At 38.8% G+C, this 21,868-nt stretch overlaps 1 protein-coding gene across 5 annotated transcripts in view; it reads right to left on the bottom strand.

Annotated features, from left to right (window-relative positions):
* Positions 1–1,134: 1,134 nt before the first annotated feature.
* The window catches only part of KMT5B (lysine methyltransferase 5B), a 30,418-nt gene continuing 9,684 nt past the window's right edge, over positions 1,135–21,868 (bottom strand). For 2 of the 5 annotated variants that reach the window (XM_067295938.1, XM_067295939.1), the window contains exons 3-10: positions 21,576–21,723; positions 11,213–11,378; positions 9,797–9,906; positions 8,184–8,350; positions 7,460–7,479; positions 7,155–7,291; positions 4,326–4,522; positions 1,135–3,820 (exon numbers count right to left, since the gene is read on the bottom strand). In XM_067295938.1, coding sequence (XP_067152039.1) covers positions 2,352–3,820; positions 4,326–4,522; positions 7,155–7,291; positions 7,460–7,479; positions 8,184–8,350; positions 9,797–9,906; positions 11,213–11,378; positions 21,576–21,723 — 2,414 coding nt within the window. In that variant the 3' untranslated portion in view covers positions 1,135–2,351. The other 3 variants (XM_067295940.1, XM_067295941.1, XM_013955194.2) reach the window with 3 other exon arrangements.

Raw genomic sequence — 21,868 nt, 5'->3', positions numbered from 1 at the left:
TTCAGCACGAGTCCGCAAGCAGGGTAGGCTGCAGAGACTCAAAACTGTGGCATGAAGAACTGATTATGGGATGAAAGAGGGGAATTGGAGCCACCCAGTTAAAACACAAGCGAGTTTTTACTGAAATAGTTGTACTAGTGCTGTTTGTCATAACTGTTTGCTGGTAAGCTTCCTAGCATGAAGTAAACTCTTAACGAGCCAGCTATTTTTGCTGTAACCCGATCATTAATAACCCACTTTTACATGATACAGTAAACCTAAAAATCCCGCAAGACAAGCCACTGTGGCTGACTCGGTGTTCAAGAACGGCAGCATACTTACCAAAGCATTTGTGTTCAGTCTTCCATGAACTAAAAAACCCAAGTCTGACAGAAGAGGCTTGGCATATATTGGCCTACCCGTTTTTTAATACTCCTCTGTGCATGAGATACCTTTAACAAAGGATGGACATTATAAAACCAAGTTACAAGCATTAGGTTTAATTCTACACTTCATTCTCCACTACGAGAAGGGAAACGAGAGGCAAGCAGAAGATGCTACCATCTGATTTGCGGTCAACCAAGTTACTGAAATGTATTTTGAAGGAATTATTTGAAAAATCCTTCATTCCTTTGAGGGTCAGAGATGGCTTAACCATTGTGATCAGCTCCCGCGCAACTGCTTTCAAACCTGGGTAAGAGAGTCATCCTGCAACTCAAGGGCTTGCTCTACTGGGCAGAGCGCGTTGGACTTGACATGAAAATACTGTGCTGCTGAATATTTGAAGGGGATTAAACTGATCCAGCAGTGCTTGTTTTCTGATATGACTTTTGTTTCCACACCCCTAAATACAAAAACCTCTCAACCTTGAACAGGTAAATACCATACATCAAAGTGCCATACAATTACGACAATCATTTTAGTCAAAGACAGTTTAGACCTGTTTCAGAGAAATAGCTTATCTATTAGTCAGTTATGATTTATACATATGAGCAAGTTCATTTCTCCCCAGAAGAAATAAATTTTCCTGACATTCTTTTATTAAAAACAAAAGAGCCGAAGATTGCCCTGAAGCTGTTGTTATAAAGTAGACTCTGAAGTATCGAGTGAACTACATAAGAGCAAAAGAACTCCAACTGATGCAGAGTTTAAAACTAGGTTTACAATTTCCTATTTTATTGGCATGAATGTATTTCTAAACTTAAAAACCCTTCTGGCAAGTTATCTCAATTTCTTATGACAAAATTTCTCACAACACACAAATATTTACAACATATACATATTTTTTCAGTCTTTTACAACTGGTTCTTAAAAGACAAACATTTTTATAGGTTACCACAGAACAAAAGCTGTGACTTAGTTGTTTTTTTTTTTAATTTCATAAAACTATCATAAGTTAAAGTGAATAGATTTTCTTTAAATTCCTTGTAGCATTTTACAAGTGCAACAGAAAAATATGAAGAACCAATTTAGGATAGCTGCAGTTCATTGGATAAATGTCGCCCGTTGTAATCACATTGTTTCACAGCAAATTCTTGAAAAAATAAGCACCAATCATTCTTGCAAAGAACAATTTTATCTAAAAGTATTGAAAAGTGTTAAATACAAGGTGTTTAATTTACATAACAAGCAATAAATACACCATATCCAAACTTTTATTCTGCATACTGCTACCCTTGTACATATAATGTACTAAAAAGTCAGCAAATTGTCAACACCTTTTAATTTTTTTTTTCTTTTTTTAAAGAAATCAATTTGACTTCCAACCAACGGTTTGCTACTATAACAAAGGCCACAAACAGTACGTCTGGGACAGCATACAGTGTTAAAACTGACAAACTCCAAGGGGGAAAAACATCTAGCAAATAAATCGAAAAGCTGTAGATCATTGCTGGTGATATTAACATATACTAGAAAACCTTAATATGCTGCTACTATGATTTTTTTTTTTTGTTTTTTATTGTTTAGTCAAATATTGTAAGGGCAAACTAATGCTCTTACGGATCAAAAATAATTGTGTAGCCACACTGTATTCTCATTGTCCTGCATGGAAAGATTTGATGCAATTTCATAACTTTGCTTGAGCCTTTATTTTACAACAGAGCATTACCTCTTACTCTAACTCAGAATTGCACATAAGAAGGCTATTAAAAAGTACAATAAAAATCTGCACAAATCAGACTTAAGAAGAGTCGGTATGCTGTACACTTTCTACAATATTATGTTGATAGGTGAATAAACAATAAAGAAGTGCTGCCACTAAGTTTTTCAGAAAGTTCTTCAGTTGAGGAATAATCAAATGGAATTTTTGTTGTTTTTTTTTGTTTGTTTTTTTTAAAAATGACATCCTGGTCAGTTTAAGACCTATAAGCTTATGCATTGAGCCTTAAAGACTGATCTTCTCTCCTCCTGGAAGAAATATCAATATCTATTGAATCCTTGCCAACAATGAGCCTTAATCTCTTTGCTGGAGGAAGAGGAATAAAGTCATCAAATTCATCATCATAGTCATCCTCCTCTTCATCATCCTCTTCTGATGAAGATTCATCTGCTGTTTCCTCTTCATAGTGACCATAATCATCTACTTCCATTCTCGACTCCAAAAGGGAGAGAGTTTCACTACAACACATACCATTTTCATGAAGGTCCTCAGGGTACGTCCCTTTGTTTTCTTCCTCTCGTTTTAGCTGTATCTTTAATTTTGTTGAACTATTGCCTGATCCTGAGTTAAACCCATTATTTAGCTTTGCTACATATAAATTATTATCTTTTTCATGGTCTTTACTTAATTTGATGCTTATTTTTGAAGAATTCATTCCATCATTTTCTTGGTCGTTTGCCTTGCTACTGCTATCATGGCGTCTACGAAGAGTCAGTTTAGGGATCCCAGAGCTATTTTCAAGAATTAATTGTGCATCATACCTCGTGATTCGTCTTTTCTTTTTACTTTTTGCAGTTCTAAAGCTGTCCTTTGCTTTAAAATTGTCAGATGTCACAACAGAGCAGCCACCAGATCCAGGGATACAGTCTTTATAGCTAACAGGTGTGTCCACTACATTATTCCTTTCTCCGTGCTCTGAATGAGAGCTGATCAAATCTGGTACTTCATCTTTAACAGGTGTATTGTGCGTAAGATCAGTTTCTTCTATTTTTGCGGATGGTTTCACAAGTTTTCCTTGTCGGGATTTCTTTTTTGACATGCCTGCATCATTTTTCTGGCACCTCCCCTCCCCTTTATGCAATGTTCCATGAGCCAGGTCGCTTTCATTTATCGCATGAGACTGCTGCTCTAAAACGTCCGATCGCGTTCTGGTCAAATTATTTTTATAGCTATCCAACATATTTGGTTCAAGCTTTATGTCAGAGGTCTCCTTCAAATTCATCCTTGTTCTCATCGACCTCCTTGTTATGTATGTGCAGGGTGGTATATCACCATGCTCATGAGCACCTTTCACAGAATTCAGTTTATACTCTCTGGCTGCATGCCTTGTTAAGCATCCGCTAGAGACTGCAACTTTGACTGGTCCCTCCAATTCTTTATCCTTTTTAATGGGCAAGTTTTTATACAGAACTACTTTAGGCTCTTTGAGAACTAGATTTCCCATCTCGAGCTTTCTAGAAGCATTCTTTTGCTCTGGCCTTTTGCACTGATTTCTCAACTTGATCTTTGAAAGTAAAGGCTTTGCAGGCTTTTTCAGTCTCTTTGGTACCCTGGAATTATTTATATGAGTTAGTTTAGATGAGGTAGAATTTGATGATGCTGGAATTCTTGATATAGACTGTCTCGTTAATGTTCTACTCTTGCCGTTCTTTTTTACGCCAATTGAAGATTTTCTGTTAGCTGTGAAAGAAAAAAAAAAATTGTGTTATGACACTGATTTAACCTGAGGTTCCCCCCCAAATATGTTCTTAACCGAAACGTGCGGGACACTAGATGGTATTCAGAAGTAGAAAGATTGCTCAACTTGCAGCTCAGACCTAAATGGAATTGTCAAACAAACCCAAACTACATCTAAATTCCAGGTGTACTTCCCCTCTTCTCCCCCCCGCCCCCATTATCAATGGATATCTTACTACTGGCATGTTTAGAAACATGACACTATGAGCAGTGCTTGATATAAACGCACAAAAAAGAAAATATCACCTTGTGTTCTTGCCATACTTCAGGAAAACTGGTCATTTGCTATATAAACTACCTTCAGATTCCCGAATACATTACTGATCTCAAAAACCAGAAGTATTTGAGATGCATCTCAATACTAAAGAGAGCAAGTCCACCACAGCAGAAGGTTTTCATGTTTTTAGGAGACCTTTAATCCCGCACTCCACGTTTTCTCCTTGCTTACTTGCATTAGCTTTTTCCTGAGTGGTATCTGCATCAGTGTTAGAGCTGACGGATTGGCTGTCTGAATTTTTGCTGCTGTCACCCAACTTTTTAAGTCTGTTCAATCGTTTATCTGTTTCTCTCAGTCCATATTTACTATTAATCACAGGAGTAGGTGCTGGCAATCCCACTCTTGATTTAAAAGCACCAGTTCCACGTCTACAAAAAAGAAAAACACCATATATTAATAACTACCAATATAAATTTAGAACCTCGTTTCATATACAATCCCAGGTATATTTAGATAAACAATGCCAATAACTACTGAATTTATTAGCATTTTGTGGGCTGCTTCAGTTAGATATCTCCACAGGCATGTCATTTCAGTAAGATGTGCAGAAAAACCTCCCATTTATTTCTAGAGAAATGCAAAAGAGTTTCCCCCCCGTTTGCTTTTTGTTTATTTCAGGATCATTTCACAATCAAATTACACAGGTGAAAATGAAATACAGTAGTTCAAAATACTATTTGATATTAACTTGGGTAACAACTTAAAAGGATTATTTTTCTCTAATCACATCCACTTAGTAAAAAAAGTGCCAGCTCCAGTTATAACGCTTGTTACTGCACCAGCAAGAGTTATAAAGTACATAAAATAGAATGAAATCATCACCTAGGTCTGTCTTCCTCTGGACCTGAAAGACTCCATTTGTGCATTTATCATGAAACTTAAGCGGCTGAGCAAGCTTGCAACTCCCCTCACACTCCAAAAGTAATCATGCAAACGGATGGCGATAAGAATTCTTGCAGAGTTCTCCCACTTCAGCCACCACTGCAAGGATCCCTTCGGCCCCCTTAATCATTCCATAGGTTTGCACTTTACAGAATTAAAATTAAAACTTGTTTGGACTGTTGCACTGGAAGAAAACCTCCAGAACTTACTCACAAGTGCACCAGAAAGAGACCAGAGAGGATCTCGAGCTCTGCAGGGTTAAACATTATTATGCAGGCGCAGTAATTTTTCTCAAATTAACTGATGTTTGATACAGAACATTCTTTCAGTATTATTTTGAGTTCTGCAAATTACAGGCAGCTAAAATAAGATACTAGACTGAACTCAGCACAAACAACAGCCACTTGAGACCAGACACGAACAGTGCCATAGATAGCCAGAACTGTCTTCTGATACGTCTGTCTTATTTGGTGCCCAGTTATCCCAGTTAGCCAGCATGAACAACACGCTCACCTAGCAGCATATACGCACATATGCAAAGATACGCATGTTTTACAGGTAAGGAATTTTGGAGGTTGGGGGGGGGGGGGAAGGAGGAAGGTATGTACAGAGCTACCCTTCTGTCCACTCTCCCCCGCCCCAACATAACCAACGGACTCTCAGAAGTCTACCATTTTAACATTACAAATTCATCCTCCTTACACCATAGTCATAATTGTGTCACTTAAAAAAATAATCGTGGTGGTATACAAGTCCAGTGGCTTGTCTATATATTTCATTTCTCATACTACAGGCATCTATTAAGGTGGCTCATGCATTCTGCTAAGGACATGTTTTCCCTTGCTCAGCCCCCTTAAGTTCAAACCTCTCCTATTTGACTGTTGTAGCACAGCCTGCAGGTTCTGCAAGTTGGAACTACGCAAGCGCTAAGCTGTGTGACGATGATACAAGTTAAGTACATGGAAATATAAAGGTAGGAAAACATTCTGACACACGAAATTGGTCTGTCCCGAGAGAGGAAGCATGCTGCCATTACATTAAAAGCCACAATGAAAAACTGGAGCAAAAAACCCCCTATCAATCCAGACATCACTGCCAATAAGCAGCAAGAAACAAATGGCTCTGTTTGCCCAAACGTTTATTCAATACTTAACAGCTCCCAGAAGTGAAGTACATTTTTACTAGTAGCTATCTAGATAAAGTCTGAGACTATATTTTTTTTCACTTTGACCTACAAGACATATGAGCTTGGAGGTCCATACCAAAAGATTTTCCCTTGAATTGCTGGAATTGTTTAGTGACCAGACTAGCTAATAAAAATGAAGGTAGGATTACTGAACTACTTATATGTGGGTGCATTAAGCTATTTCTAAATATGATTAATACTTTGTCCTTTGTACCTTTCTTCCTTCTATAGTTAGCTCAGAGTTGTCATAGGTTCTCTGCAGCTCCTTCTGCTAAAACAGAGAGTTAGGTGATTCACAAATGATGCTGAACCTCTGTTTATGCTTACAGTAACAGAAGTTTCAACAGGTCAGAAAAGGATTAGGAAATTCTTCCAAATGGTATTACGAAGAAGCTAGGTTGGGATGACATAGGTGAAAAACAAAGAAACAAGTTTCCTGTTATCGTGCAATGGACAGATATAAGCAGCTACTGTCCAAAACCAGCAGATTTTCACAAACATATAAACTCTCAAGTTCTAATCACATATGGTAAAAACTACTTTGCCTGTTCCCATCAGAACAACACTGAAAACATGAATGAAATTTGCTTTTACTGGTGGAAATAAGAGCAGTAGCTGGGAGTTAGTTGATAACTGTCTGATAACTGTCTGTAACTGCTGTCTAGTCTTTTCTTTCCAATTCCACTTTATGTAATACAAATATGCGCAAGAATCTTTGTTGTTCTCACTTTGGGTTGCTTATAGGACAGAGAAGAAGAAAAAAAAAGTGTGTGACCATTCAGTAACAACTTAAAAAGTCATTAAACTGAATAATCAGAAAGTAATTATAACGTTTCAGAAAGTTTGACTGCTCATAATCAAGTACCTTCAGCTTCACAAAATATCATGAATATGCCCAATTCCACCTGAAACTTATTTACATCAGTGTATACCTTTCACAGGTGTAACATTCGCAGTATTCGTTATTCTCTCCGAAAAAGCCATCTCCATAATAACAAGAGATTTCTTCTCCAGGTTCAATATCTCTTAGAGCTTTCACACATGCTGTATCTCTGCCAGTTGATACAAACTGGGGAAGGAGAAGAAAAGAAGGGGGATAGAAAAAGAAAGGCTAATCATTAAGGTTGAACAGCATTTGAATTAGAAAACAAAACAGTTGGGGAGGAAAAGGTGCAGGGATAGGGGGGAAAAAATTAGGTGGGTTGCTTTATTTATTTATTTTTAGTTTTCTGCTTACCTTACAGTTAGGTCTGCAATCTGAAAAAGGTCCAAAAGATAAAGTCAATTAACTGTTGATAAGACCTGAAACATGAATAGTTGTAGATATCTAAAGTAAGGATTCACTCTGACTTCATTAACTCTAGAATCTCAACTAAATATTGGGAGTTTTGTTAGTATTGTATAAAGCTGTTTATCAGAAGATGCCCATTTTGATATAGTTTGGTTTCTGGGCTCTTCTTTGCTATTACAAATGTTCAGTTTCCCTTTTCTTTAAGGCAACAAGATTTATCTGAAATCCTACCTGCTCTTCCTTGAGCTTAAAAATGCAACAGCATCTGAGAAGCTTCTGTGTAAAAGGTGAAAGGAGGTACGAAGAGCTCATCTAAGCAACACAATACTATAGACTAAGTTCCCTAATTAGCTACAGCAGGAATTCAGGGTAGGCTGCAACATGTTCCACTAATTCAGCTGCCAGTTCCAAAGCCTCTGAAGGAAGAGGGTGTCACTTCCCAGAGCCCGCGGTGAGCTTCCCAGTACACAGCCCATTAGTTCTGGTTCGGGAAACTCCCGACAGGATTATGCCCTACACTAATCCAGTATGCCAAATTATGTCAACTACATTCGGCAGACAAAAGTCAGCCAGGTTCTCTTCACTACTGTGTGGTGTATCTTACATGGAATAATCCTTCTGAAGAGAACTGCTTGTGTCATTTAACACTCTCCGTGTACTTGTTACTCACCATGATTGATAAATGCAGCAGGACCAAGCCACAGTTGAGCACAGTTTTTCCGTGTGGAATACATGACGCTGAAGTCGTTCTCCCCATGTCTCAGCAGCATGTTTTCTTCCATTTCTGATAGTTCAGCAATACAGCCCACAAGTAATTCTATTTTATCATTCCGTTTCCTTTAGGGTAAAGAGAGTAGTAAAAGTAAGAAAACATATGTCAAAAATTCGAAAGTATACCATGGAATATCTTCACAAAAGAAAAGTTGTCAGTAACAGGAAGTGTTTCCTAGTGCATTTCTAAACCCCTGGAAAAACTGTGTTTTAATTCACAGCGACGTGTCAGATTAGTGGCACTGAATGCTCTGCCTAGGCACACATGGACAACTTCCCTATTCTTGTGAGGGCACTGTTTCTACTGGCAAGCGGCTTCTAGGGAGGCCATTCTCAAACTGCGGTCAGATTATGCTCACAAGGATCAACGTGGAGATTCCAAATATACTTAAAGGACACAAAACAGAAGCCAAGCCTTTTAAGTGCAAAACTCCTTTTCAGAGAATGCTGAGCATTCTCCTAGTTTTGTGCCTGACAGGTTTTCGGATATTGACAGGGCTTTGAAGCAGGCTTCCTGCTTCTCTCTCAGACGGTCACTCAAAATTTTGAGGGTTAATGAGCAGGAAAAAGGACTTCGTTTTTCAACACACCTAACACAAAGCTCCCTCCCCAAAGAGGGAAAGGAGAGGATTCAAACAACAACAACAACAAAAAATCCAAAGGAAATATTGATTATACTGTTCCGTGATTGCCAAATTTCCAGCACCAGTTGTGAGGAGCTAGAAGCTGGCCTCAACCTTCTTAAAGCTTCCTCCCCCACGCGCTGAGGCCAGAGCCCCGCAGTAACAGCACAGCTCGTTTTGAACGCTGCCAGCCTGATGCCTGGCCGCTCGCTCCCCGCCTATGCACAAAAGCGTATTACCCTCTCCGAGGCGCTGTTGTGACTGTGTACGGCCACAAAGCAAAACAAGCAACAGAAACGATGCTGGGGGAGAAGGGAGGAAGGGGGGATTTTGTTTTAAAGCCTGGATTAATTCAGGGATCTGCTGGCACTGCCTCTGACATGCACATCACGAAACTCAGACCTGACAAAATGAGATGGGGAAATGCATGGAGTTCTGATTCTGTGTGTCCAGGAGAGACTTATCTTGCACAAGCAAAATGTAAGTGTAACACCCCTCAGTTTCACAATGGTGAAAGACTCATTTTCCCCACAATTATTTGTTATATAATAAATCCAGTATGACCGGAATCTTGACATGGATGTGTTTCTCGCAGGAGTCTAACAACTAATATTTTGAGGAAATTAATTATCTGGCAGAAAACAAGATGACTCAAAATTGTTTACAGAAAACTGCATGGCTAAGTTCAAATATATAATTTGTCATTTTCCAGATACCTGTATTGTTTAAAAAGCAAAAACAAACTTGCTCTAGAGGTAGAGATATGAAACTTACCTTTACATTTTACTAGTTGAAGTTTTAATTTTATGTTGCACTATAATATACTTTTTTTAGCACACATCTTTCAAAATAATTGGCAGAAATAGCAATGGTAAATTATGCCACTTACCATTCTTTTGTTGCAACAATTTTGGCTCCATTTTGCTCAGAAGAATACCGGTTACAAGGCAGTATCTCAAACCCACTGTCAGTTGCAAACATTCGTAAATAAATAAATACCTGCAATGAAAGAAAACAGCATTGTTCTGTTAAAAGCAAAACAAAACCAGTCAGGAATGCTCTATATAAAGATAACGAAAGTCAATTAATTTGAAAAAAAAAAGAAACCCTCCCCACACATGAAATTGATATTGTAAAAAAGTGGTGTTTGCTGAAATGCACATCCCAAATTTCCTGAGACACTTGGATTAAAAGTTTTAATTATATGCGTTATGTTAAAGTCTTATTTCTTCAAAGTGACTAGCAAGAATGTTTGCATGGATCACCTGAATATCTGAAGATTAAAAAAAACCCCCCAAAACTAAAGATGCCTTGAATGGCAGAGCAGACCAATGAAAAAGAATAATTTCTTGTTAAAGTCACTGAATATTTGTGTTCAAGAATTCTGCTCAGATCTGCAAGAAACGCTGAGACCTAAACTGCATAACAATTTTGCAGAGTCCAATTTTATTCTCTCCAGTTCTCAGTGAGATACCACTGTCCGTGAGCAGACCAGGTCCTCAATTCAGGGACTGCTCAATCAGTTCTCTTCAAGCTGCTCCTTTTGGCGGCTTTAGTCAAAGTGAGCCCAAACTACTCAAACGCTTTGGGAAAGCAGAATTTGCTGTCTAGTTTCTTCTAGACTGCTACTTCTGTTGCGCTTTAGAGCAGGAAAAGGCCAAATTCCTTTCGGTTGTGTCTAAAAACAACTAAAAAAGTTACATTCATTCCTGAAGAGAACTCTTGCTTTGAAGCAAAAAAAGCTGAGATTTCCTTGCAACTTTTGAGTGTCAACATCCTTTACTCTGCACAAAATGGGTTTGGGAGTGTGGCAAGTAGAGGAAAAGGAAACAGCATTCCCACATAAGGCCCCTGTACCAATAACCACCCCTGTATTTTAAGGCGGTGAGGTTTCTCGCTTTTCCGTTGTCTTTCTCTGGCCCCTAATTTCTTTTACAATAGTTGTAGATGAAAGGAAAAATCTGTCAAAGAATGAAATAAATCCTCAAAACTCTTTTTTCCCAGAAGTAGGGCCTCTCTCTTCTGCTTATAACTTAGGCCAACAGCAGGAGAGCACGTTTTCCTCTCCATATGTGCTATTAAATCAAAGGTAATGGAAAGTTAGCGTTTTCTTCCCCTCTTTTTGAGCTATCTGGCTTTGAAAAACCAAAAGAAAGTTCCTGTTAAAAAGCAATCAAACAAGTAAGGTATAACAGAGCAGTGGATTACTTTCCTTTACTACTGCTGCATTCCTAAGAAACTTGTTAAAACATTTTCTTAGCCTTTCAACCATCTGAAAAAGCACATTAATTACAAATACACCTACATGTTCCTTGAACAACCTTTCCTGCATTTTGTTCTTGTTAAGAAAATAGTGCCGGGCCCAGTCACCTGACGTCAAGGACTTGAAGGCTTTTTCTAAGTGCTCATCTTTCTTAAAACGTTCAATCACCTCTTTTAGTTCTTCTTGCCTTCCTTTTATAGGTCGAAATCTGAAATAAAGAATAAAGCTATTCCAGTCCACTGTTATTCATTCTCAAATCTTCCTCACAGTACAGAGTTCTTTTGCTAACCATATAAACATTTAACTCCTAGCATAAACCGACCATTACATAGTCAAATCACAGAGCCTCATTTCCAGGGCTCCAGAGGTAAAGCCAAGCATCCTACTTGGAACTTTAAAACTCTCCACTCTCTTGAGAGGCAAAATTTATTTACAAAACAAGTCTCCGATGAGATTAAGCAGTGAAGAATAATATTCTGCTGTTTTTAACACCTATCATTTGGAAAGAGGCAGCTAAAAAGAACAAATATGACAAAAGCTTTGTCGTCCTTACTTTCCTAATCAATTTACTACCAGTAAGAGTACTGCAGATGCAAAAAAATTCAGCAAATGAATCCAATGCCGTAAGCTTCCCCACACCCTGATATCAAAGGATCTAGACACGGTTCTGTGTTTTCTTGTTGCTGGGGTGTTTTCTTTTGGGGCAGGGGGGGAAGGTTCTTTCTAAATTTCAGGTCCCAACAGCCTCACATGCTACGCTAACCATTTTTAAATACAGAGAACCTACAACAGTTAGGCAGTGCAACTGAAAAGGCCCAATAAGAAGAAAAACCTCAAATAGGGGGGAAAAAAAGCCAAGTGCTTTGATGATTGTTTACAAATCAACTGTTGCCTTAGCAAAACCATATTATATTGACAAATCCACTACAAGGATTTACATGTAGACTGCAAACTTAATACCTGCATTCATATAAAACATGCCTCTCAAAGACTACACGGGAAGCGTCTATAAGCAGTCGCACACAGCACAGTATTACATCGGTGCAGAAGTCATGATCCACAAGCCAGTGCGACTGTAACAATCTTTCAAAAAAACTGGCTTAAAGGAAACCTAGTTAGCTAAAATTCAGGGGTAGACAAGAATCTGAAAGTAAAATCCTCTGTGTCAGAAGTCCAGCTTCCCCCAAAGCTTGATATTTAAGACAAAGTATCCTTCACCTCTTCAACAGAAGCACTTAGTAACAAAAACCAGTGCCCTACATGACTGCAAGGACCAGGAGGCCCATTTCTAAGATACAAAGCCATCAAGAAAAAGCAAAATTTGGTTAGAGATTATGCCAAATCCCTATATATTGCCTCTCACTGAACACATACCCATGTGTATTTTCAGGGGGAGGTGGAAAAGGATAAGGAAAAAGGGGGATATTTCCTTTTTTGAGCATACCCAAGGGGACTCTTTCCAAAGATAAAGATTTTCTAGGGTCATTAGAAACATTTTTTGCAGCTTTTTTTTTTTTTTTTTAAGCCACACAGCTCACACTTACTTGCTTACACTGCATAATGGTAAAAGTGTTAAGCAAGTTAACACCTCTTGAATGAATCCACAAGACACATTACTTGTTTCTTTAAGTGTGTACCAGCTTCATTATCTTCACTGGAGACTGATCCTATTTCCTATTACTTACCAGCTAAAGTATTTGATATCTGTATTTAACGACAGACGTAAACAAAGAGAAATAAATTCCTGAAGTTAATCTAAGGAAACCTTATCATCTTACTCACTGATATTCTGTTTTTTAAAATTACTGTATCACTTGGCTTATCTTCATTTTAACATGTTAAATGTTGCCAGTGACTTACTTTGAGAAGACCAAGAAAGATGCGCTAATTATATGCAACTTGTCTGAAGGAACAAAAGACACTAAGTGTTGTATATTCCAATTTTATTTTACCTCGTAAAATAGGAAGAGTTTAATCATTTAATAACTAACAAGGAAGAAAATCCGACTTCCTTCACTAGGAGAAAAATTCCCTATGCACGCCCTTGATGCAATGAAGAAAGGCCTCATGAGAGCAGCACCACCTCCACAGCAATGCAGCTTAGCAGCGTTCCATGGTACTGCTTTTACACAGAACTATCTCCCAGGCTTGTGCCATTTGAACAACTTCCCTGTAATATAATGACTTAGCCTTTCTTCAGGTCTCTTGAATACCACAAATATTATCAGCAAAACCCTGACAGCTTTCACAGCAGAAGATATGGTGAGTAGCTCCGAGAAGGCATTAGATGAACTTTCTGCTGGCTGGGATAACATCCAACAAGACAGTAAGTTTTTTTTTGGTCAAGAAATAGATGATGCACTTCTAAAACATACCCACTGAAAACTGCAGGAAGTATCATGCCAAGAAGTTTCAAATTAGTTCTTCATTAAAGGACATTTCTATCCCATCTCCGCTAACTGTCTTTAACAAGCTGCTCAGGCCTCATCATGGAAGAAAAATCCCTGCAGACTACGGATGACACTAGCATTATTATTTCTGTTTTGTAACACAGGGAAGTCTCCCTCAACTGTCAGTCACGTAGAAGAAGGAGAAACCTCCTCGTCCTCCTAAAAACAAAAAGGAGACCTTTCCCAGATTTGATAGTTCTAACTCTCAGAGCTTCATCAGACACTAAAAGTATTCACAATGATATAGCCTAAACTGAAGCTGACTAGTTTCAGGATAGGACTTGCTCTCATTTTCAGTTTAAATCAGAAACAACCTTACCTATGAGGAATCAGTTGCATTTATATTGCCAGAACTACAAAGCATATCAACATGCAAAAATGGAACAGGCCAACGCTTTGTGTATGCATTTAATCTTAAACATTATGGCAGTAAATTCTGTGGGTTTTCCTCCTAATAACCTGTCTTCAGCTATTTCTATTCTTGCCAGGCTAAATGAATGATTGCCATCTCCTTCCAATGTGCGGAAATCCACTGCCTTTTTTTTTTTTTTTTTTAAGCTAAAAAATAGCTGGTTAGATAACCATCACATTCAGTATTACATTAGCATCTGAGACGGGCACCGTATGTGCTGATAAGACACAATTATGCCTGCTTTATCAACATTATCAACAAGAAGCTTGGCCAATGCCAGCAAAAGAAACCAGTATCTTAACTCAAACTTCAGAAAAAAGCGAGGCAGACATTAAGGCTAAACAGCGGCTCTCGATGAGTCTATGAAGAAAGAATCAACACCCTACATCATCTAGCAAATTAAAAACACATCTGATAGCTCAAAAGTGACTCTCAAATTTCAAGTGTTCCACCACATACTGTTCTCAGAGGCTGCCTAGAAATTTATTTCTCTCTCAGGTAGCTCAGAACAAGACACCTACTCTTTAAAGAGCCACCCATGTACCTCCATGGATTCCATTCAGCAGATGTCTCTACAGGTTCTCATTTCATGCATCCCACACTGCCAGCAGAATTCCTTTAAATGTCTAGCAGCAACTCATGTAACACTATTCTTTACAAATACAAATAGCCAGCATGTGCCCAAGTCTTGGAAAGATCACAAAGAAGGCTGGAAACAGGGAGGGGGTGAAGGGACAGTAAAAAACTCTCAAACATTAAATGATCAGATGAGTGTTAGGCAGTATACAAGCACTTGAAACTTAAAACACCAACTAGGTCTTTAAAAGAACATGCATTTGAGGCAACCTCTCTGGTGCATCTCTATCAAAATGGTTTACTGAGCTTTTTTATGTGGTGACAAGACAGAGGTGACACCAAAAGATATACAGGAGTCCAGTCAAGCAACGTTAAGTGTCCACAAATACTACTGGAAGGATATCAGAACCCAACAACATGATGTCGAGCATCTAGCTTCAAGGGTTCCCAACTCGATGAAATGCAAGGACACTTTGCACAGTGAGCCCGAGTTGTTCAAAGCTCAACAGCGCGCAAACTGCACCCGATTCCAATGATGTATATGGGAGCATATAAATGTATGCTCCAATGACGTATGCATCCAATGATGTATATGGGAGCATATAAATGTATGCTCCAATGACATATGCATCCAATGATGTATATGGGAGCATATAAAGCTTATGAACTAATCCAGACTACTACAACCCAGACTCCTCATCAAAGCATCAGTATTTTCAGAGGTGTCTTTCCATGCAGACTATAAAAGGTATTTGCTGATTTGAGACAGGAAAGAAGCCGGTATGCCAAGAAACCCTAGAAGCTGACTCTTCCTTAAGGATTTGAGAGTCTGTTGTATTTTAGTTTCGACACTTCACTCCTTCCAGGAGTATTATGAAAAGCTTATTTATTAGTCTTTCCCAGTACTACCTACCAGAAAGCCAACCAGTCATCAGAAATATCCTTAGGTACTACACTTTTGATGTTACAGCATTTCCTCATTGGCATATGACGTTAGAAATCTATATAGTATCTGCTAAGTGGCTACATAACTGTTTTTCAACAACACCATAAAGAGAACCTGAAAAGAAACCACAGCTAAACATACATGAAAGTTGAGCCAAAGAAACTGGCTTTTAACGCCAGTAAAATAAGGGACTAGTACAAAGAAGAAAAACAGAGAGATAGGAAAGAGCAAAAGAAAACCAACGAGCAAAACAAGCCAGCCAACCCAGTCTCTAAACAGAGAAGCAGTAAAGTCAGAATTATGTTTATCCAAACTTTTGGTTTGCTCCCATAAACAGTGCCTTTATTAGATTCCCTCATGGAAACCAAACAAGATTCTCCGGCATTTGAATCTGCTCGTACGCACAGACCCCTTGAGCCATCCTACAAACAACTTAGGGAGCCAAGCCTCACAGAACATGGTGTCTGCTGCAAAACAGTCTGTTGTCAAAAATAAGCTAAGAGTGAAAAACTCAGCCACCACAGTATCTTTTAAGAAAGATTAATATCCCTTCTTCCTGACAAGCTGCAAAATAGAAACTTTTCAAACGTCCCTGCAAAATATTTATTGTTCCCTAGTCAACAAGATCCAAAAAAGTTAAGGCCATTGCAATTTCAGAATCAGCTAGAAGATGGTCTTATCCCACTTAAGGGCCAAACTGAGGGGGTCTCAATAAGCACGACTTTGGAGAATGGCTTGGGGAAGCAAAGCTCTTTCTCTCTCTCAGGTTTCTCTTACCTCGGGAATACTTAATCTTGAAACTCCAAGGTATAAAGCCAAAGGTCAGTGAGATGCTTGCCTATAAAGGAAGTTAAAGGAGAGGTTCTGGTAAGTTCAGGAGCACAGTACCTCGCTCAGTCACTGACAGCAGTGAGTTTGAACAAAAAGGATAAACTGACCCTGCAAGAGATCCAGTATGGAACTCCCCATAGCGCATGTATCTGACAAACAGCGCTAATGCACAATAGAGACTTATACTGCCAAACCTATGCCTTAAATTCTGACTGGAGAACATTAGAAAGAGTGAATTTAATCAAAACACAGCATCCCAGTGGCCTTTGAACAGCAGGCACTTTGTTCAGAAGATATTTTATTTTAGTGGCTGTGGAAAGACAGCATGTTACTGTTTACTAACGTCAGAGACCCAGCACAAAAGCTAACCCTGCGAGGCCGTTAAGCATTCAAGACAGCACAATATAACAAGAGTTGAAAAAACCAACCATTTATAACCAACATGGAAACAATTTCTTTAGTTAACACAAATTTTGGCTGTGTATCTTTTTTGCAACTTGTAATATGAGTACCTTTATTAAAAGCTAGTTAAACAAAATGAAATTTTTGAAGGGCAAAATTTAAAACTACATTTCTAATGAAGAAAATAATCCACCTCTATTTAAATTTCTTGAACTGAAACTACACACACCAGTGTGGTCAAAGCTCAAACACGGCCTAAATAGAAGTAAAGAAAATTCCAATAGCCACACAATTTCATTCTCCTTAACGCTATTAGCAAGTAAATCTTTTGTGTTTGTTTGATTTAATAAATACTGAGAAAAACTTGCCCTCACTCCTACTCTGCCGTTCCACACAGTAAACTTAATTTAGCAGTTAGCATGACCATGGTGTGCAAGCCACTCCATCTTTTGGAGATGAAACACTACGTTCTGCTAACGGTGCAACTACAGAAACTGTACAAGAGTAATATTTTTTGTATCCCAAAACATTCAGCAGCAGCAGAACAGTTAATTCCAACACAGCCATTGTGTATTTGGGAAGGAGAAGAGAGGAGGAGAAGCAGAAGCAAACTAGAGGACTTAACTGAATGAAATTATTGTGTCAAAACAAGAATAAAAAAATTAGAGAAGGTAGATTTTAGACCAAAGTGATCAAACAAAATCATTTTTGACAATAAGAACACAGACATTTAGGTCTGAAGAAGGTAAAAGTTTCAGTATGAAACAGTGGGTTGCTAAGTAGAAGGGCTGTGTACCTCTCGCACAGCGCCTCCATAGCACCACATCACCGAAAGTTAGCTACATGGCCACCTAACCTCACTTAGCAGGAGCCAAATGACTTTTTCTACCTCCAAATCCCATTTATTCAAGATGAGTTCTGAGTCCTTTAACTATTCCTATCCTGAAACGAGCCGAGGAGCAGATCGGAGATCCAGCACAGACCCGTGAACGCAACCGATCTGGAACGCAGCATTTGCTGCTTTGCCCCCGTCTTTATCGCTACACAGAGGCCCTAAGGGACACAGGGTGACGTACCCTGTCAAGATCAGGAATGACTGGTGCTTTACCCTTTAAATCCAGCACTTGCTCTTGGCACCATGTTGAGAGAAAGCAGCTTCCAACATCTAGGCTACATCCCCAAACACTTCGGCATGTTTGCTCTGGAAACCTATACTTAAAGCCTGTTCGTTTAGTCTCGCGTTATCAGACAGAACCTCCCCCACCACCTGATGGTTCGCAGCATCCCTGAAAGCAGCAATATGGAGCTAGGAAACACACATCTAGATTCTCCTAAACCAGATAAAAACTTGTGGCACTTCCTAAATTACTTGGAAACTTGGGAGACATAGGAACTGCTCTCAGTACTCCCCAGCACGATGCTGGAGCTTTAGGGAGCCAGGAAACAACAGCAAGTGACAGGTAACAGTCCAGTAGTTTTATGATCGAGAGTCTGGCTTAAGATTTAAATTACAACACCTTTGAATGGGATACAATACAACGTGCACTAGCCATTAAGGCATGCAACTTCAAAACTCTCTTCAGCCTAGGGAAATGCACCTGAAAATAAGAGATTGTAAGATGAGCAAGAACGCCCTTGGCCATTTACAAGTGTAAATTTTAATCCCTGGTAATACACGAGCTTCAATCCAGGAAATAGTTTGCAAAATAACGGGTTTTGTTTTTACAAACAGGACAGACGCACGACTAAGTAAATCTTACAACCAGGATAGCTTTTGTCACAAAAAACTGTCTCATGTAACAGGATTTGAACAAGAAGTGACAAAAACCTCTTAGAATAGCTGTATTTGACAACATAGTCCAAAAACCCCATATGTTAGGACGTGCTAACTGCTATCCTACTATTTTGGTAAGATAAGAGCCGAGCTACCAATTTGGGGGAAGAATGACCAGATGGCCTGTGAAGAGGACCAGAAGCTCTGAGATCAGTCTGCTTTCTCTTAGAAATCCAAGATGAAAAAAAACAAAAAGTTACTTTTGGATAAAACCACAGAAGAAGTTTCCAGACCTACATTTTATGCAGTCCATCAAATCCCTGGTGACAAGAAAGGATTTCAGAGAACACTGGACAAAGTCACTGGGAGATCCGATTGAAATCTTTTGAGAACTAGCTTTCAACTCTCTCAGACTTTACTGACTTGAGAGCTTACAGAACTCATACACCAATTCCTCTGACAGAGGACTTCAGGAAGTGTGGGATTTTCTTTATATGGCTTCTGGAAAAAAGGAAAATGCAACCAAGTTCTTGTCACCACTCTACCATGAGATCACAAATTCAGTATAAAGAAGATGGAAAACAGTGAAAAAGAAAGAAAAGAAAGGAAAGAAGCTCCAACAATAATATAGATATTTTGCTAATTTTAACAGCTATATTCTGGGCAAAACACGAGGTCTTTACAAACTCTTCAACTAATGAATGAGACAGTACAGGAAGCATTCACATAGAAGACATACATACAAAAATACAGACTTGGCTTCCCGAGGTACGGTAAAGTGCAACTTCAGTAAGTCATCATCAACTTATGCTAGCCTACGAGTTGCAAGAATACAAACCTCACGTGCATTTCCAGTGGCTGAACAGAATGCTTGGCACACAGTAATTTCCACAGTATGTCTTCAAACAAATCAGAAAAAGGGAACAGGAAGTATTTGCTTGCTACCATAAATAGATGTTTTGTTTTAAGCTCACCTTAACAGACAAACTAGCGTTTATATGGCTTTACCACACTGAAGCAAAAGACGCCCAAACACAAGCTGTAAATCTTAATTTCTCCTCTGGGAATATGTTTGGGTACAAGCATCTTATGTTTTTGAGCTAGTCTAGTCTTTTCGTATTTGCTTCCCCCCACCCCTTCCCTCAGTGTCATATGGCAGCAATAAATCTCAGGACTTCTAAAAAAGACTGCATCTTACTAGATAGAAGGAAGATGATCCAAGCTACGCAGCTATGATAATAAGCAGATGTCATCATTGTACCAAAAAGATAAACAAGAGCTATGCTGATGCCTTTATTTTAATTCATTGCAACAACAGAAGCTCTCTCAATAGGACATTAAGAAAGAGTCAAGAAGATGTGTTTCTGATAGAATTTTTAAGCCTCACCTAAGTATTTCCCATAGTGCTCCAAGATTAATAACTATTGTCCTTGAAGACTGCCTGTAACTGTTCTCCAAGTCTGAGAAAGGAAGAAACACATGATGATAGCCTTTGTGTAGTCTTTCGTTTCAAATCAGTAATTAAAAAAGTATTTTACTGTTGAAAACATATCAGCAGAAAACATAACATTTATGAAAGCAGCTTCTCCAACTATTCAATATTTAATACATAATTTCCTTAGCAAAAAGCAAAAGAACTAGCTACATATGCACTTCTGTACACTACCATTCATGCAAAAAACAAAACAAAACAAAAACCAAAAAACCAAAAAAGCTGTTGAGCATATATAATTAGCTCAATTAACTCCTGGAAATACAAAGTCACTATGGTAACTGAACTGTAAGAGCACCTATCTAGACACTGTTTTGGGCACAACGTGCTACTGTAACCAATAGCATGGAGAGAACAGGAAGAATGCAAGCATTCCTCTTACCGATGGATGCTGCACTCTGGGGAAAAAGAAAAATCTCTTTTAGCAAGTCTTTACAGTCATAAAGACCACACTGATGCAGTTCCATGTGCAACTCATGCTGTCAGCTTGTACCAGCCACCATTTGTGTTACACGACAACACCAATTAATTTAGCAGTCATTTTGGAAGCAATCAGCTTGTTCCATACATACAAGATCTACTTAACTGACCCTCTGGTAACGTGACTGTGCTGCACAGGTAAGCTGCTCTTCTTTACAGATAGCCATGGCAACAGGTTTAAGGGGTAGGCAGGCTGTTTCCCATCATGCGCTGCCTGGAAACCCTAGCTCAGATCAAGGTCTCCCACTTATTTGTACAGTAACTAGCACGCAGTTCCTGTCCTTAGGACCTTACCATTTATATATAGCTTCTCCATTAAGCATAGCAATAGAGATCTTGTTCACAAACAAGAGCTTAACAGGGATCTACAGAATATACTTATGATCAGTGGCATGTCTGTAAAACAGGAAGAAGCATGCAACAACTAAACCACAAGTCCACACTGAGTTTAGGACAGAAGTATTCAGACAGGTGTGTAGCAGTGCTAAAGTATGCGCAGTTTTGGCAAGCAGGTTCCCAGTGTGCACATTAATTTATCTATACACCCAGACATGTCTGAGTAGCATTCCTTCAGCGTGGGTCCACATGAACTTGAGATCAAGCGGCACCAAGCCTGAAGTGCCTCGAGGTTAAGCCCTTCTTGTGAGGTGATAAGAGTAAAAAAAAGGTCAGGCATGTGAAAGAAACAGGAAACTCCCTAAACACTTAACTTCTTTGAAGTATTATTTCAAATAGCTAATGGTTTAAATCTTACTAATAGTTAACTGTTTAAGTTAGGACACAACAGTATCTATTAACATCCTATTCTACAGCAGGATTTGACATGAAGGCTGATAGAAATACCTATGATAGCGATACAAATGCATGCTGTTACGGAGCTCGGAGTTCCAGTTGCAAATTCAGCACCATTTTAAAGGCTGAAGCTACTCACAAATTGCCATTTTTTTCAGACTTTTGTAAACATGCAGGCAATTCCATAGTTGTCCTCTGATTACATCAATAAGATGATCAATTCTTTTCTAGAAGAATAAAGACAAGTTACCTAGTATTCATTTTGTGTGTCTGAAAACCTAAATAGGGATCAAGAACCAAACTAGTTGCTAGGTCATCGTTTTCACACAGCTCCTTGGCAGACATTCCCGAGGAAGGCACGTAACGACTTTGGCCCTCAAATCCTGAAGCACCGCTACCTGCAAATAGAAGAGCATAAATCAGATCTCACTTAGGGCATACCATAAAGCTAAGCTGTATTTCTTGCCACGGAGGGCAGGGAATGGAACACTTAAGGAGGAGGATCAATTTTTCACTCGTGCATTTGTTGGTTAATTTGATAGC

This window comes from Apteryx mantelli, chromosome 4 (genome assembly GCF_036417845.1).
Source record: "Apteryx mantelli isolate bAptMan1 chromosome 4, bAptMan1.hap1, whole genome shotgun sequence".
NCBI classification, from domain to species: Eukaryota; Metazoa; Chordata; class Aves; order Apterygiformes; family Apterygidae; genus Apteryx; species Apteryx mantelli.
The sequence above is the reverse complement of the archived record's forward strand: the minus strand, read 5'-3'. Positions and strand labels throughout refer to the sequence as shown.